Below are 18,977 nucleotides of genomic sequence, written 5' to 3'. Positions count from 1 at the left end.
CATATTTTTAATGATACAAAATACTTCATGATTAACAGAGAAAGTGGGAAAGTATTGCAGAAATCAACACATCTTTCACTATTGTTTGTATCACTTCATCCATGTTACTTGTCTCTCCTTAAGCAAACACCTATTGCTTCATCTACTTATGTTGCTATCTAATACCAATAATAACTCCAAAACCTAATTTACAAACTATCAGCATACACAATTTAATGTGAATAAGCTCGCATTTTTTGTCTACACCGTACATTCATTCATTCACACACTGTGTTCTGTAAATCCAATCACGAAGAGGGCCCTTATGGATGCAGAACAAGCAAGTTACACGTTAATATGCAGTTGCAGCAACGGCAAGCTGCTTCTGTAAACAATACACAGGAATTTCTGCAGATTTCTACTCGAATAATTTGACATGTATATAATATAAAACTAAATACAAAGGAATTTGTTAACTCCAAACCATGGAAAACCCAGGATGGAATAATGATATTATTATGAAAAGGACAGATTACTATTCACATATAGTGGAGATGTTGAGTCGCAGACACCAAAAAGCCTTCTTTTACAGTAGACAAAACACACACACACAGATTTGTGTAAGCATAAACACAGAAACACACATACACATGCACACACACACACGCACACACACACACACACACACACACACAGACACACACACACACACACACACACACACACACACACACACACACACACAAGCACTGCCTCTGGCCACCGAGGCTGGACTGCGATCAGCTGTTCATGATGGGGAAGCACTATATGGTAAGGAGGAGGCTGGGGCAGAGAGGGGGAGGGATAGCAGGGTATGGATGGGGAACAGTAAAGTGCTGCTTGTGGGAGCATACAGGGATGTGGCAGGGGCAGGGTAGGGCAGCAAGGTGCAGTTGTGAGGTTAGACCTGTGGCAGGGAGTGTGGGGTTGGAAAAGGAGGAAAGTAAAGAGACTGGATGCTGTGATGGAATAGAAGTCTGTATGTGCTGGAATGGGAACAAGAAAGGGGATAGGTGGGGTGAAGGACAGGGTTAATCAAGATTGAGGTCAGGGAGTTACAGGAATGTAGGATATATTGCAGGGAGAGTTCCCATCTGTGCAATTCACAAAAGCTGGTGTGGCTAGGAATGATTCAAATGGCTTAGGCTGTGAAGAACTCATTGAAGTGAAGAACATTTTGTTGGGCAGCATGCTCAGCAACTGGGTGATCCGGCTGTCTCTTGACCACAGTTTGTCGGTGGTCGTTCATGTGGACAGACAGCTTGTTGGTTGTCATGCCCATGTAGAACACAGCACAGTGGTTGCACCTTAGATTGTTATCACATGACTGGTTTCACAAGTAGGCCTGCCTTTGATGGGATAGGTCATGCCTGTAACTGGACTGGACAGGGTGGTGATGGATGGATGAATATATGGTACAGGTCTTGCATCTAGATCTATTACAGGGATATGAGCCATGAGGCAAGGAGTTTGGAGGAGGGATGGACGGGGATACTGTGTAGGTTCAGTGGACAGCAGAATACCACTGTGGAAAGGATAGTGAGTAGGACATTCCTCATTTCAGGGCATGACGATAGGTAATCAAAACCCTTGCAGAGAATGTGATTCAGCTGTTCGTATCCTGGGTAGTACTGAGTCATAAGAGAAATGCCACTTTGTGGCCAGACTGTGGGGCTTTGGGAGGTGGTGAGTGACTGGAGTGATAAGGCATGGGAGATCTGTTTCTGTACAAGATTGTGAGGGTAATTTTGGTCTGTTAAGGCCTCAGTGAGACACTTGGTATATTTGGAGAGGGACTGCTTCTCAACACAGAGGTGACAGCCATGAGTGGCTGTATGGAAGGGACTTCTTGATGTGGAGTGAGTGCAGCTGTTGAAGTGAAGGTATTGCTGGTGGTTAGTAGGACTGATATGGATGAAGGCACTGATGTAGCCATCTTTGAGGGGGAGGTCAATATCAAGGAAGGTGGCTTGTTGGTTGAGGAGGACCAAGTGACATAAATGGGGGAAGAGGCACTGAGGTTCTGGAGGACTGCAGATAGAGTCTTCTCACCTTTGATCCAGATCACAAAGATGTCATCATTGAATCTGAACCAGGTGAGGCGTTTGGGATTCTGGGTGGTTAGGAAAGACTTCTCTAGGTGGCCCATGAATAGTTTGTCATAGAATGGTGTGTTGCTGGTGCCCATGGCCATAGCATGGATTTGTCTGTGGGAGTTGCCCTCAAAGTTGAAGTAATTGTGACTGAGGATGTAATTGGTCATCGTGACCAGGAAGGGGGTTGTAGGTACGAAATCTGTCAAGCATTTGGAAGAGCAGTGTTCAATAACAGTGAGGCCATGGGCGTTAGGGATGTTAGTGTTAAGGAAGGTGATAAGTGCACAATGTGGTGAAGGAACATGAACTGTGAAGAGTCAGTGGAGGAAAATAGTTGGTGCCTTTTATGTAGGAAGGTAGGTTGAAGGTAATAGGCTGAAGGTGTTGGTCTAGGAGAACAGACATTCTCTATGTGGGCACAGTAACCAGCAACAACGGCATTTCCTAGGTGGTTAGGTTTATGGACTTTAGGAAGCATGGAGAAGGTAAGAACGAGAGAGAGAGAAACTCAAGTAAGAGGCTATGGGATGGGCCAAAGGATGTGAGGAAAGACTGTGGGAATGGGGTCACTGTGGCAGGGTTTGTAGGTGAGCAAATCTGGCAGCTGGTGGAGTCCTTCCACCAGGTAATCCCCGGAGTTCAAAGCTACAGCGGTGAAGCCTTTGCCTGCAGACAGGATTATAAAGTCAGGAGCAGTTTTTAAGTCGTGAATTGCAGTTCTTTCTGCAAATACAAGGTTAACTTGCATGTTAAAGGGTTTAGGGAATCTCTAGTTATGAAATTATGAAATGTTAACAGGGCATGATTTGGAGGCAGTGGGGGTGGATCACCATCGAATGGAGGAGTGAAATGAGTCAGGCAGGGTTCAACATTTGTTTTGGGTTGTGTTTGATTGGTAGGGTTGGTGGCAAAAAAGTGTTTCCACTGTAGAGATGGGGAGAAGGAGAAAAGGTTTTTAACAAGTCCAGCATGATTAAATTTGGGAGTGAGGCAAAAGTTAGGGCCTTTGGAAAGGGCTGATACTTCTGTGGGACTAAGGATTTTGGAAGGTACATAACTGTGTTGTGGAGCTGTTTTTGTTCTGTATTCTTTATGATGGTGGAAGGAAGTTTCTGAGGATGTGTTAAATGTAATATGTCTATGAGGCATGGTTTGTCAGTTATGAGGGGATGTGGAGGAGATTTGGAAGGTGTTGTAGCAGAGGTGGATAGTGGTAGTCCATCGTGGGAGTAGAGGTGAACAGGTTTGAGAGGCTTCTGAGGTGGCATTGTGCATGCTGCTCTAGTTCCTAGAGGGCAAGAGTTTCAATGTGAAAGGTGAGATACAGGAATTTGGGATTGCAGAGCAGCAGAATTTTATGGATGGAGAGACGGTATTGCATGGAGGTTTGGGCCAGATGTGCATGATTCTACAAAACTAGGTTGGTGAGGGCTAAGGACTGGCAGAATCTGAATAGATGGAGATCATTGTGGAAGTAGGTGTTGCAGCTGAAGATGGGTAATTTGATGGTAAGACGATCTGGGGGGCTTCCATGAGCCAGTCAACAATGCAGGAACGGTATGTGGGACTGGGTTCTGGCTAACTTCCTATACTGATTTGTTATTAATGACTAGTTTGGCCCTGACTAGTTCCCATTCACTAAATGCTGTCATTTTTGTTTTTAATGTGGAGATACTTAAACTATATTCATTTGCTATTTTTACAAGCAGATACAGATCACACTGCAGGCAGAATGCAAGAACATATCATATATTATGGTTCCTACCATCTTAACAAGTCACTCATTTATAACAAAATTACCAAGAGTACATTAATACTCTGCAAATATAATTTGGAACTGATTGCAACTCATTATGCATAGGTGGTGTTTAGCAGCAGACATGCACATTTAAAACTGAATTGTGCTTTTAGGTGTTGTTGTTGGTCATTCTGTGCTTCCTCAATGTGATGAGAAGCAATCATCATAATTTATGTTGTTTCTCCACTGTTTGAATATTCCAAGAATGTTATGGTAGAAGCTTTCCATACATTACAAATTGTCATCATTTCATGAAAATTTTCACTTTCAGAAGTGAGACAAAGTCACTTGGAATGTGATCAGGGTCATGAAGCCTAATGCCATAAAATAGTATGTAAGCTTTTGACTAATTTGCTAAAGCTGTGTTATGATACTAGAAGTAACAGTCCTGTTTCAGTACTGAATACACTATTTTAAAAAACTTTTCAATTTGTGCCAAGTATTCCTCCGATTCTCTGCTGAAGAATGTGACAGTTAGGAAGGAAAATGCTTCACCATTTTAATTTGGTTCTTCAGAAATGTGTGAACTGCACATAGCCCCAGGGGTTTCTACTGTATGTCGGATGGTATGTCGCCCTACAGTCTCCCTTCATAAATTTCCATGATGTAGCAGCAGTATATTTAGGGCCAAAGAATGAGATCTACTTAGAAGCATACTTGTTCACAGTTCATTTTAAAATCATATCAGACACACAATAAAACATACTGCCATCAAAAGTTAACATAATAAAAAGTTAACAAAGTCATAGACACAGGTACATAGTTACTGACGAGATCTAGTTTTACAAGGATTTATACAATGTATACAATTCTCTTTTATGTAGACATATATTGCTAGCAAGTTAGTTGATAATGCTAATACACAATTCATTCACATCTTATTACAGGGCATCAGGAACATGTTCCTTTCTTTCCATTCCATTCCCATTTGCCTATCTGAAAAACTAAGTTAGTATCTGTCCATAGTAATGAAGATAACAACACACTGCATGCAAACAGGAAGTGCACCAGTTTAGCATTATAAACAAACTAGACACCCACTGTAATAACATTATAAATGAAATTGTCCAGCACTTTAATGAAAGCCACTTAAATGTAAGCAGTAGTAAAATATATCTTATTGTAGTTTAACAACAGTAATTTAAATGATGAAATTAAACTACACGTAGGCAATGAATTAGTAAAGAAGAGTACAGTGTAACATTCCTCAGTTTAACAATTCAAAGCAATCTAAAATGAGACACACATGTTGACGCTCTAGCTTGTAAGTTGTCTAAGAATATATTTGCAATTTATATGATTAGTAAGTTCTGCAAAGACACTGTTGTCCTAAAGACTGCATACAATGCTCTATTTTCCTCTCACCTGAATAACAGAATAGAAATTTGGGGAGCAACAACCAAAGCAAATCTAAATAAGCTATTGCTACTTCAGAAAAGGACTATAAGAATCATCTATGGAGCAAAATATAAGGAATCATGCTGAGACTTGTTTCCAAAAACTGGTGTACTAACTATAGTAAACATGTACATTCTGAAAACAATATTACTTGTTAAAAGAGTGCAGCCCAACATTTGTTCTGTTTTTTATCAGAAAAATACCAGAAACAAAGAAAAATTTTACACCAGCAGCCACAGAACAGCAGTCTATGAAAAGAGTCCACAAAAGCAGGTTTAAAGTTAAACAATGCACTGCCCAGTAAAGTTATGCAATGACCCTACCCAAAATGAAGCTTAAATTTCAGCTAAAGAAATTCCTGTTACAAAATCCATTTTACACATTAGAAGAATACCATACTTACATGTAGAATAAGAACTGATTCGAAAAAATATGTAAATAGTGTTAAGCAAACCATTTTACTTGTAATTTAATCATTTTGTTAATCAATGATTCATTGAGAAGAATGTATTATTGTACTATTATCAAGAATTGTAATCTGTTTTTATACATATGTTGAATAGAGTATTATTATTATTATTATATGTTACACACAATAAAGAAGAGAGAGAGAGAGAGAGAGAGAGAGAGAGAGAGAGAGAGAGAGAGAGAGAGAGAGAGCAAATAAGCCAGAAAAGTGCCCAAGGAAGATTCAATAAAATGAAAACAAATAATATCTGCACTTTAGAAAAAAAATAATGAATGAGTAAGCATGAAGCAAAATTGGAAGAAATAAATGGAGTGGGGGAAATAAACAGGGCAAAATCTGAATGATGGAAATAGGGTGTATAATAGCAACAAATGAGTACTCACATCCATCAACACAGGCAAGGCTGCACTCATTTTCTGAGTCAAATTTGTTGTCATTTCCTCTGCAGCCACCATAAATGAATGTTTCACATTTACCAGTTTTGTTACTGTAGAACCATTTGTGAACATAATCGGTACAGTCTCCTCGTTCTGGTGGCTGGTGACATCTGTCTGAACACAAACATGTATGTCAAATACCTCACCTTGCAAAGAAGACAGAAAGGATAACTTAAAAAAAGAGAGATAATTCAAATGTTGCCGAGTCACACACATCTTTTTGGATCCACTGTGAGAGTTCAAGCTTCTTTATTTTCCCTGAAATGACTAACAGCCTTAGAGTACATTCAGCAAATCATTTGCAATGAGTGAAAACATGAATTTGTACAGGTGTGTACATGCCAACTGCACCACCCATATTGCCATTTATATAACAGTCACTGTACTTACCAGTGATGATAATAATAAGTTTTTGAAAATATAATGTAGCTAGATGGTTAAAAAAAATCAGCTCACCAAGCAGGAAAACACACATACAAAGTTACGGAAATCGGCATGCTTTCTGAGCCTGTGGCTTCTTCTCCTGGCAGATGGGTTGAATAGGAAGGAAGAGGGACGATGAAATGGGACTGGTGACGTTTAGGAAATAAGGACAGCTTGGAAAAGTATCCCAGAATCCTGGGTCAGGGAAGACTTACCAAACAGGTCGATTGTTTTGAATATTGTGTGAAGATTATGGGAGCATACTTAAAACACTAATGTTCCACACCAAGGTTAGATGGTTATCACAGTGTAAGACCTTAATAAGATTATTCAAACTAAGAGCTGAATTACAATCTTTTATGACTGAAATTTCTTTTAAATTATAAGAACGTTCGAGGGATGAGACTTGGTTGTTCAGACTACCTTTTTAGGCCGAAATATTTGGAAAAGTTAATGAATTAAATTTATGTTTACAAGAGAAACAGTAACTAATAACATGATAACCACTTTAAAAAGTTAGATTTTTGGATTGTGCTGGCAAGAGAGAAGTAGACGGATTTTTAAAACTGAATGTGTTCATTGGTCAGACGGCAGAATTGCCAAATGAAATACTTGAAGAACTGGTCCAGGGTTTCCACAAAATGCGCTCATCTTTTGGGACGTATTTTTCTGAAAAGGGAAATTCAAACTGAAAATGAATTCATGGGTTTAAAACTCTTTTGAACCGAATTTGCAGAAGCCAAAAAATATGTCAAACGAAGCTTATAACTCCTTTTTAGGCATGAAAACAAACGTCACTTGGTGATTCTTGGTGCACAGTTAGTGATAAATATCAACGACTTGCCACAAGGGCGCTGACTTCCTTCCGCGGTTCCCAACAACATTCCGCGAAACGAAATTCTCAGTTACTACGACAAAATACTGCAACAGACTGGATGCTGAACCTGACATGCGTCTTCAGCTCCCGTCTGTCAAGTCTAACATTAAGAAGTTGATCACAAATAAAAAAGACAGCTGTATCCCTCCCATTAAGTGGAAACAATTTTATCAATTAACAATGGAATCAATAAAGTGTTATTTTGCGTATTGATTTACCGTGTGTCGTTTTGGATATTGTTGTAGAAGTCAGTAATGTATCATGTATCTATTTGTATGGTTAACATTAAATGACGAAATGAACGTTGAAGGGCTCAGGTTTTGATTGTTTAAGGTCTCCGTAACATATTTAAAACGGGTTCCGCCGTCAATTATCTATACAGATTATTGCTACCGGTATAGTTATTCAACAAAAAACTACGCTCATGCAACTTTTGCTGTTTTATTACGTCAAACGCACTAATTTTACAGCCGAAATACATGCATAAGACACATGCTTCTACGTGCACACCAAGCTGACAGTTATTGACTAACCGGTAGCTAAGATGTTAGGTTAACGGTACCAGTACTAAATATTTGCAACGAAATATGTTTCCCGTATGCGGTTAATTAAAAATCACAAAGATTAGATTAAGTTGTGGTCCAAGTAGTTCTATAAAGTGAACAAGCTTTGAAGTAAATGCAGTACAGTGTCGAAATTAGTTCTTTTTTTATCCTCTGTAAAGTGCAGGCCCAATTTAGAAGATAAAAAAAGCCTAAGTGCCCCACCGCACTATATTTACTACAAAGTTGTTTTTACAACACTACGGACTACAGAGGCGTACGGTACCACAGCTTTGTTGTCCTTGGAACGAAGACTGTTATCACTTCTACTTTGATAGCAGCATTACGTTTCTTTCTATTTATATGCTGTGTCGCCTGTTGGAACTTGGAGCAGTCGTGTGTAAGTTAGGGATCCGGTACACTGACTTCCAGCACCTCCTCTTCACCGCTCGGGAAGTGACAATTTATTGTGTGTTAATAACACAGCTATCGTTCGTCGGTCAGCTATACCTTATAGATACTGGACTGTATAAAATATTCTATACGAGCTTATCACTACACATTAATACAGTACATAAAAAAGATGAATCAGCTACGAACCTGGTATGACACTGGCTGTTGCAACAGGCAACTTGTACACCGCAAGAAGCAGAAGCGTACCTCCCACAGCTACCAAGCTCTTTCTCGATAGGTCATTTTCCCTGTAGAAAAACATTTACTTTTAACAGTGACATATCCAGAGTCATTCAGTTAACATATGTCAGAGGATGACAGTATTAAGGAAGCAGGTATAATCAGATACCTACAGCATAATTCTCATGTCACCATTTATGAATTTCTTTATTTGTCTAAACACGCTGGTAGTTAACTGAGCACGGCTGTTATAGTTAAAATCGTAATTGCTTTTACGCAAGAAGCTGATAGAAACATTAATTGTATTTTGTACTACGACGAGTTCACTCAATATAACTTCACAGTTTCCAGTACGAATGAGTTTTTGATTTAAACAAAAACATCTGGCTGAAACGCTTACTGTAAGATATAAATCGAATGGGTAATATATTTGTTTAAACGCTGACCTCAGATTCAGGAATATGGAGATTCATGCACTGTCTGATCATTCTGACATAGGTTTTTCTTGGTTTTCCTTAATAATTAAAGCAAATAGTGTTTCCAAGAAAACCACGGTCTGTACCTGTCCTATCCTCGTGAAACACATATGACAAATCTTATTACTGTACAAACGACCCATGGATCAAGAAATTATTGTACTATATTATAATAAGCATATCTCATTAAGAGCTTCGAATTATTACCATACACAGAAAATAAATGTTTATGTAGAGTAGCAACATAATGCCAAACTACTCAATTTACTAATAATATTAACTGTCCTTATGGTAAAGAATCAAACTTCTTTGTTGATTTGTAATATCTACTCTGTATACTGACTATGAGAACTCATTTAAGAAACTGGAACATTAGCGCTATAATATCAGTAAACGATCGTCCTGCAGACATGCGCACGTATGGTTCTCGTTGCTATCTCTCCGCTTCATAACATGGCAGAAAGTGCTCTTAAGAGGGTCGCTAAAACAGCTTGCGATTCAAATCGCACAATAAGAATGGGGGCTAAAACATAGCTACAAATACTTCCTAAGGCTACACTATTCCTGAAAAGACGTAGAAGAACGAGAAGAAAATTTCATATTTAGGTAATATTGACGAACAGATTCGAGGGACTGACGCATGGATAATTTACATTGCCAGTGTCGTAGTAAGCGGCGTTGTCTGCTACGCTACATTTTTACCCTTTTTTGTTTTATGATATGCAATGGGTGGTCAAACTTTATTTTCTTTTAATAAAATTTCCCAGGGTCTGTGACCACATTGTCCACGTGTAGAACTTTCGGCCACTATTGTAAGTGGCCTTCCGCAGAGTGTGTGCTCCTCTATTACTTGTTATTGGTGGAGAGAGGAGACTGGAAAGCGGGCAACAGTAGTGGCGTAACGCACTCGTATTTACTTGTTGCCTAGTGCCGTTATGCGATGTATGTGCTAAAGCTTCAGTTGCCGAACTACAGCTCCCCTGCCGCACGATGTCAATTCGCAACAAAGCCCTCGCTACCACACAAGTACCTTTCCTTGCGGTGCCATCTGCGCAGGTATGGGCCAATTTTTTTTGTGCTGAATGTACTTAGAATCTTTCCGGACTATGAATGGAACTTCTATCTGTAGTAAAACTTTGCGTCACCGTGGTTTGGATGTTATTTGAACCTGGGATGATCGTATATCGCTGCACTCGGTCGCTCGCCTCGACCGCGCCACACACGAGTGATTTGCCAAGCATTCAACCAGTCTTACGAACACCGCCGTGATGAGAAGTTTTGCTATGGGAAATGAACTGCTATGTTTAGCAGCAGTGGCAGTTAAAAAAACGAGGATTGTAATTTACTGGACTTGTTTCGAAACGTTTTTCTTGAGGACTGGAGGATACTTTACTGACTGTGCTACACTCTTCACAAGCGCCAAGTGAGTCGTGTAGTATTCGCACAATTTGTTTTGCAAACTCGATGTAACTGTAGAAATGTGGTCAACAGCGCAGCTGATTACCATAACTCATGTTGTAAATTGTATGGGGGAGAACAGATTATATGACATGCCAAGGGACTTCAGCATAACTGTATAACAGATTTGCCCTAAACACTTGAACTTATATGCCCATTTAGTATTGCAGTATGTCATTCTGTTTCGAAGTTAGAAACTTTAATAATGCGAGTATCGGTAGTTGCTTAATAAATAACTCAAAATCATGAGATATTGTCCAATGTATCTTGACTATCATGAACTTCCCGTCCGTTAATTATACTGCTTCAACACAAGCTCCAAAACGATAATCACTGTGCACGATCACAGGGCGTATTTTGTAATACCTCTTAAGAGAAATGACAACTCCTACCTCAACTTCAGTTCTCCGCAAACATTCTTACTCAAAGCGAAACGAAACAAAACTACATAAACATTCTTAAGACGAAGAGAGAGAACAAATGTGGCAAACTGGGGTTTTGTAACAATTAATGTTTCAGACAATGGTAATTCGTTTTGTCCTTAGTTTTAATCTGTTATATGTTTCAAATAACAAAATTTAACTACTCGGAAACAATGGAAAGTTATTCTCTGTTGTCAAAATTGACATAACAGCAATTCAGTCTAGAGAAACCTGTTTCGCCATCATTTGGAAGTCGACTTTTAGTTTTATGTTACATATCTTTTTCATAAAAAATCTCGATACTTTCAATATATATTTGATTTGACGCGTCTGCTTAACTTCTTTCAATTTTAATTACAGAATGCAGATTAATAATGGCCCACCACTAATAATCCTACGACCGAGAACTGGTGGGTTCACTGAATTCAAAATTGTGTCATATGCATCTTTCAATTCACTAAATAGATGAAACTGCAGAGGATTAAGACGTCTTTTCACAGATCATATATGAGGTGCATTCAAGTTCTAAGGCCTCCGATTTTTTTTCTCCGGACTGGAAAGAGATAGAAACATGCGCATTGTTTCAAAATGAGGCCGCGTTCATTGTCAATACGTCCCAGAGATGGCAGCACTGTATGGCAGATGGAATTTTACCGCCAGCGGCGAGAATGGGAACTGTTTTAAATACCTAAAATGGCGACGTTTTCCTTACTTGAACAGCGTGCAATCATTCGTTTTCTGAATTTGCGTGGTGTGAAACCAATTGAAATTCATCGACAGTTGAAGGAGACATGTGGTGATGGAGTTATGGATGTGTCGAAAGTGTGTTTGTGGGTGCGACAGTTTAATGAAGGCAGAACATCGTGTGACAACAAACCGAAACAACCTCGGGCTCGTACAAGCCGGTCTGTTGACATGATCGAGAAAGTGGATAGAATTGTTTTGGGGGATCGCCGAATGACTGTTGAACAGATCGCCTCCAGAGTTGGCATTTCTGTGGGTTCTGTGCAGACAATCCTGCATGACGACCTGAAAATGCGAAAAGTGTCATCCAGGTGGGTGCCACGAATGCTGACGGACGACCACATGGCTGCCCGTGTGGCATGTTGCCAAGCAATGTTGACGCGCAACGACAGCATGAATGGGACTTTCTTTTCGTCGGTTGTGACAATGGATGAGACGTGGATGCCATTTTTCAATCCAGAAACAAAGCGCCAGTCAGCTCAATGGAAGCACACAGATTCACCGCCACCAAAAATATTTCTGGTAACCGCCAGTGCTGAAAAAATGATAGTGTCCATGTTCTGGGACAGCGAGGGCGTAATCCTTACCAATTGCGTTCCAAAGGGCACTACGGTAACAGGTGCATCCTACGAAAATGTTTTGAAGAACAAATTCCTTCCTGCACTGCAACAAAAACGTCCGGGAAGGGCTGCGTGTGTGCTGTTTCACCAAGACAACGCACCCGCACATCGAGCTAACGTTACGCAACAGTTTCTTCGTGATAACAAATTTGAAGTGATTCCTCATGCTCCCTACTCACCTGACCTGTCTGCTAGTGACTTTTGGCTTTTTGCAACAATGAAAGACACTCTCTGTGGCCGCACATTCACCAGCCGTGCTGCTATTGCCTCAGCGATTTTCCTGTGGTCAAAACAGACTCCTAAAGAAGCCTTCGCCGCTGCCATGGAATCATGGCGTCAGCGTTGTGAAAAATGTGTACGTCTGCAGGGCGATTACGTCGAGAAGTAACGCCAGTTTCATCGATTTCGGGTGAGTAGTTAATTAGAAAAAAAATCGGAGGCCTTAGAACATGAATGCAACTCGTATTACAGTACTGTGTGGCCGCAATTGTTTGCCGCCAACACTGCTGCAATGTGGCTGTTACACACAGCCGTAATGCGTTGTTGCCACGAATTATTGCTGATAATGGATCAGCCTATTCCAAGTACCGTTGTCAATGTATTGCTAAGGCGTTGTCCACAAAGGATGGAGAATATTTCTTTCGTACTGCCGAGAAACATCTATCTTTGCCCACGGCTGTAAATGCTTTCTTCTTACCCTCCTCTTTCTCACGCTAACGACGTTCCAGTTTTAAGTCAGGTCATCGTGGAAGTCAAAGGGCGGGGGGTGCAGGGGTCCGGACATCTCACCAATTACTTAAAATAAACTAACGAAAAAAGGAAATGACTATCGATTGTCAGTAAGGCCAACGATAGATTTAAACTATTTGTACATCCATAGAACTAACAGCTATCACCAATCCCTGTTTTAGCCAAGACCAACTGTTGGCCTACTGGAGCTCAGTAGTTGTGAGTCATTTCCGTTCTTACTTACATTACTTTAAGGTAAGAGCTGCCGTTCATTTTTCAGTCCTGTGTTTATATTGGATAAGTTTGTAACAACATGAAAGAACAGTAAAACTGATTTTGATTCATTTACTAGCGTTATGGTAAATTAAAAATATGGGCTCACTATTATGATCGCCAGATTGCCTACCCACAGCAGTTAAATGTTAGCACTGGAGTCGTTGTGTGGAGGCTGGCAGAACTTCGAGTTTGTAATATTTCAGTTTTCACAAGGCAACGAAGCGGTAAATATCATTACAAATAACATTCAGTTAAAATCACTGCATGAAAATTCATTCGATTTGTCTGCGACGTGCAAAAATCGCGTTAATTAACAAAAGTATCGCACCAATGGCGATGGATGAATTTCTTCAAAAAATTTGCTCAGTATTCTGTCATTAGTAGCTCGAATGCCAAAACATCGTTCAATATGGTTACCCGGACGGTACTCAATAATGAAAACCTGTTCCGATACGGAAAGATGGGGAGAGGTCTTTGGAGAGCATAGGAATATACGACGACAGCACATTCTATAGTTTCTAAAATATTTTTGCAGTTGGCTTCTTGAATTCGTCTGAGCCGACTGCGCCCTGCATCCCTCGCTCCCCATAGTCCATAATCTATTTACGATCTGAAGCCAGCAATTCCATGTACAAACAAGTATGAAAATAAACATGCATTCAAGCACTATCAAATGACTAAACTTGCACAATTAAAAGGAAAAACATGCAATGTCAGAATTCAGTCCTGTTGTGACGTTTTTTTTTTTTGTAAAACAATGTGCAATAACTAGTTTCTCCAAATTCCCCAACGGCTTGGGGTAGCTCTGTGTGTTGAACCTCTGAGCTAGCAATCCCTGGATTCGGAAGGCGAGGTGGTTTGAATCCATCCTCCGGCCACCTTCAAAATGGTTTTCTGTGGTTTCCTATTTTCAATTTAGGCAAATGCAGGGTTGACTATAGGCCACAGCCAATTCCTTCACAGATTCCAACTCCCTTAAAGATGCAGCCCATCTGCTTAAATGAAAAGAGTAGGCGAGCCTAACGTCTCTTCGGAGACACTCGGCACAAACAGTCGTTTGATAAAAAAATAAAAAATTAAATTCTCCTCATTTAGTCTCGTGCATTTGTCTGTCGGGATACTCTTTAAGGCAGAAAATATTTCTGACATTTCATCAAGTTACAGATTTATGCTTAAATGAGGAAATTCGAGAATGTGTAAGGCTGAATAATTCCAGATCCTTTGCATTTTCGCTACCAAAAATTGTTCTAATGGTCATATGTTGAACAGAGACCTCTTTATTCCGAAACTCTTGCCAGTAATAATAACGGTGTCCCAAACAATTTGCGCTCATGCATTCTTGATCACTCTCTCATCTCAACTCGAGACTGAAAGTGAAAGAAGAAGAGTGTAAAATGACGGAGGACGAAGGGAGACTGGAGGATGGCTGCTTCTTAGTGGTTTTCCAAAATACAGCACTCCTAAATAACGACATTATATCTCCGTTTGGTGAAAACTCCGAGATAATTTTCGAATAAAATGATTTATCGCGCTTTATGAACATTTTCGGAATAAATGAAAAACATGAGTATTTATGGAAATTGGACACCCGCCACCCCCTTTGACAAAATCCCGGCTACGTCCATGAATATTCCACTTCATTTCGAACGATGGCGCTCGTATGTGGAAACTTAACTTGGCACTCTGGCTCCCCAGCTCTGATCGGTAGCAGTCGGAAGACTTCGTTCCTTCGTGATTTGCAGATTTTCGTTGTTCTACAGCGTGCTCCAATATCCACTCCATTAATACACTACTGGCCATTAAAATTGGTATACCAAGAAGAAATGCAGATGATAAACGGGTATTCATTGAACAAATATATTATGCTAGAACTGACATGTGATTACATTTTCACGCAATTTGGGTGCATAGATCTTGAGAAATCAGTACCCAGATACGCCTGGCCATTGAGTCAAACAGAGCTTAGATGGTGTATACAGGTACAGCTGCCCATGCAGCTTCAACACGATACCACAGTTCATCTGCGTCTCCCTCTACAATTTTTACCCTCCATGCTTCCCTCCAATACTAAATTGGTGATCCCTTGATGCCTCAGAACATGTCCTACCAACCGATCCCTTCTTCTAGTCAAGTTGTGACACAAACTCCTCTTCTCCCCAATTCTATTCAATACCTCCTCATTAGTTATGTGATTGGCTTATTGTGACGAACCAGTTGCTCGGCCACCATTGACCAGCGTTTTCAATTGGTGAGAGATCTGAAGAATGTGCTGGCCAGGGCAGCAGTCGAATATTTTCTGTATCCAGAAAGGCCCGTACAGGACCTGCAACATGCGGTCGTGCATCATCCTGCTGAAATGTAGGGTTTCGCAGGGATCGAATAAAGGGTAGAGCCACGGGTCGTAACACATCTGAAATGTGACGTCTACTTTTCAAAGCGCCGTCAATGCGAACAAGAGGCCGTCAATGCGAACAAGAGGTGACAGAGACGTGTAACCAATGGCACCCCATACCATCTCGCCGGGTGATACGCCAGTATGGCGATGACGAATACACGCTTCCAATGTGCGTTCACCGCGATGTCGCCAAACACGGATGCGACTATCATGATGCTCTAAACAGAACATGGATTAACCAGAAAAAAATGCATTTTTGCCTTCGTGCGCCCAGGTTCGTCGTTGAGTACACCATCGCAGGCGCTCCTGTCTGTGATGCAGCGTCAAGGGTAACCGCAGCCATGGTCTCAAGCTGATAGTCCATGCTGATGGAAACGTCATCGAACTGTTCGTGGAGATGGTTGTCGTCTTGCAAACGTCTCCATCTGTTGACTCAGGGATCGAGACATGGCTGCACGATCCGTTACAGCCATGCGGATAAGATGCCTGTCATCTCGACTGCTGGTGACACGAGGCCGTTGGGATCCAGCACGGCGTTCTGTATTACCCACCTGAACCCACCGATTCCATGTTCTGATAACAGTCATTGGATATCGACCAACGCGAGCAGCAGTGTCGCGATACGATAAACCGCAATCGCGATAGGCTACAATCCGACCTTTATCAAAGTCGGAAACGTGGTGGTACGCATTTCTCCTCCTTACACAAGGCATCACAACAACGTTTCACCAGGCATCCTTTGCATATCACTGCATCTTCTTCCTATCGGTTAAATTTCGCGTCTGTAGCACATCATCTTCGTGGTGTAGCAATTTTAATGGCCAATAGTGTATAACCACTGTCAAAAACTTGAATAACGACCTTTTAGAGCGTGGATCGCTGCGAGACTTTCAGGAAGAGAGTCAGTGAGGTCCTGGAAGATACCGATGGGGATGTGGAGCTATGCGGTCTCTTAGTATCGTGGCCAGCTGCTTTTGGTTTTGCAGCTGAGGATCCATGGCGCGTACAGCCCAATCTAGGTGGTCCAATAGATCCTCGATTGGGTTTAAATCCGGGAAGTATGGTGGCCAGGGGAGCACAGTAAACTCTCATGGTACTCTTTGAAGCACCCACGTAGACTGTGAGCCGTATGGCATGTTGCATTGCCCTGCTGGTAGATGCCATCGTTCCTAGGAAAAAGAGATTGTATATAGGGGTGGACATAGTCCCCAAAGATAGATGCATACTTGTGTTGGTCAATTGTGCCTTTCAGAAAGACGAGATAATCCAGGGAATGCTACGAAAACATTCCACAGACCGTAATTGTTGCAGGATGTTCGCTTTCAGATGTTTCACGCCGAAAACGCTGTTGTTGTTGTGGTCTTCAGTCCTGAGACTGGTTTAATGCAGCTCTTCATGCTACTCTATCATGTGCAAGCTTCTTCATCTCCCAGTAGCTACTGCAACCTACATCCGTTTGAATCTGCTTAGTGTTTTCATTTCTTGGTCTCCCTCTACAATTTTTACCCTCCATGCTTCCCTCCAATAGTAAATTGATGATCCCTTGATGCCTCAGAACATGTCCTACCAACCGATCCCTTCTTCTAGTCAAATTGTGCCACAAACTCCTCTTCTCCCCAATTCTATTCAATACCTCCTCATTAGTTATGTGATCTACCCATCTAATCTTCAGCATTCTTCTGTAGCACCACATTACAAAAGCTTCTATTCTCTTCTTGTCCAAACTATTTATCGTCCATGTTTCACTTCCATACATGGCTACACTCCATACAAGTACTTTCAGAAACGACTTAATGACACTTAAAACTACACTCGATGTTGATAAATTTCTCTTCTTCAGAAACGCTTTCCTTGCCATTGCCAGGCTACATTTTATATCCTCTCTACTTCGTCCATCATCAGTTATTTTGCTCCCCAAATAGCAAAACTCCTTTACTACTTTAAGTGTCTCATTTCCTAATCTAATTCCCTCAGCATGACCTGATTTAATTGGACTACATTCCATTATCCTCATTTTGCTTTTGTTGATGTTCATCTTATATCCTCCTTTAAAGACACAGTCCATTCCGTTCAACTGCTCTTCCAAGTCCTTTTCTGTCTCTGACAGAATGACATTGTCATCGGCGAACCTCGAAGTTTTTATTTCTTCTCCTTGGATTTTAATACCTACTCCGAATTTTTCTTTTGTTTCCTTTACTGCTTGTTCAATATACAGATTGAATAACATCGGGGAGAGGCTAACAGCCATGAAAACGCCACCTGTTGCCGCCTGCCGCCACGCAGTGGGCGCCCATTTGCGGTTTCGGCTTGCAAATTACAGCCTTCGTCGCCGATGAGCAGCAGTCGTCTGGTGCGGAGGTCGCCTACGCCGGAATGTTCACTGAACGGTTGTTGAGGAGACTCTGCTGCTAGCCCCTTGATTCATCTGGGTAGTCAGTTGCCCACCAGTTGCACTTCTACTCTATCTACAAGGACAGATCTCTGCAGACGTTGTTCACCCCCGTCATCTATCGTCCGTGGTGCACCCAGCTGCCTCGACACCGGTTTTGGATAGCGGCATTTTGCTATGCACAGCATACTTTACCCACCGTGACACGCAAACGGTTTACAAACTTAGCCGTTTCGGAAATGCTTCCGCTCTTGACCCAAAAGCCAACGGTCGTGTCTTTTTGGACGCCAGATAAATCGCTGCGCTGTTTTCCACGTCCCCCCGACGTGCTTTATATTTCCTCCACTGCTAGTGCTACCACTTGCTCTCTGTAAGTGGTTATTGCCACACTATTGTAACTGGTCCCTGTAGTAGCCGGCGCTGACTACATTGTTGTCCGCTTTGTCACTGATCCGTGCTGTCGCTGTCTGTGTTGTGTTGCGGCACTTTCGTTGCGAAGTTTTTCGGAAATGACCGGTGATGCGGTTGCTAGCCCATCGTGGAGCTCATGGAAGGTCAAATCACAGGTTTGTGTTCTCCGCACTGCGTACTTAACACGGAGCGTGTTCTCTGCACCCCACCTGTACCGCCAGCAAATCCTATCCTCTACCCGCTAGCGCGACGCCAAGTTGTAGTTCGTGAGCAGTAAGTAGAGGCATTCTATTTGTTTGTTATTTATAGCAATGTAGAAGTGGGAAAACGAGACAACCAAGAGTCTGATAAATGTGACGTGTACAT

General features: G+C 41.4%; 1 protein-coding gene across 6 annotated transcripts in view; it reads right to left on the bottom strand.

The window, feature by feature from the left end:
• Positions 1-18,977, bottom strand: part of LOC124788247 (neurexin-4) — a 545,350-nt gene that overhangs the window by 308,985 nt on the left and 217,388 nt on the right. For all 6 annotated transcript variants that reach the window (XR_007016075.1, XM_047255435.1, XM_047255434.1 and 3 more), the window contains exons 3-4: positions 8,659-8,759; positions 6,163-6,330 (exon numbers count right to left, since the gene is read on the bottom strand). Coding sequence is in view for 5 of the 6 variants with exons in the window: in XM_047255435.1 (XP_047111391.1) it covers positions 6,163-6,330; positions 8,659-8,759 (269 nt within the window). In the remaining variant the exon portion in view is untranslated. The remainder of the gene's footprint in view (positions 1-6,162; positions 6,331-8,658; positions 8,760-18,977) is intronic.

The sequence above is a fragment of the Schistocerca piceifrons genome, chromosome 3 (assembly GCF_021461385.2).
Source record: "Schistocerca piceifrons isolate TAMUIC-IGC-003096 chromosome 3, iqSchPice1.1, whole genome shotgun sequence".
NCBI lineage: Eukaryota > Metazoa > Arthropoda > Insecta > Orthoptera > Acrididae > Schistocerca > Schistocerca piceifrons.
This window is presented reverse-complemented; position numbering and strand designations above follow the sequence as displayed.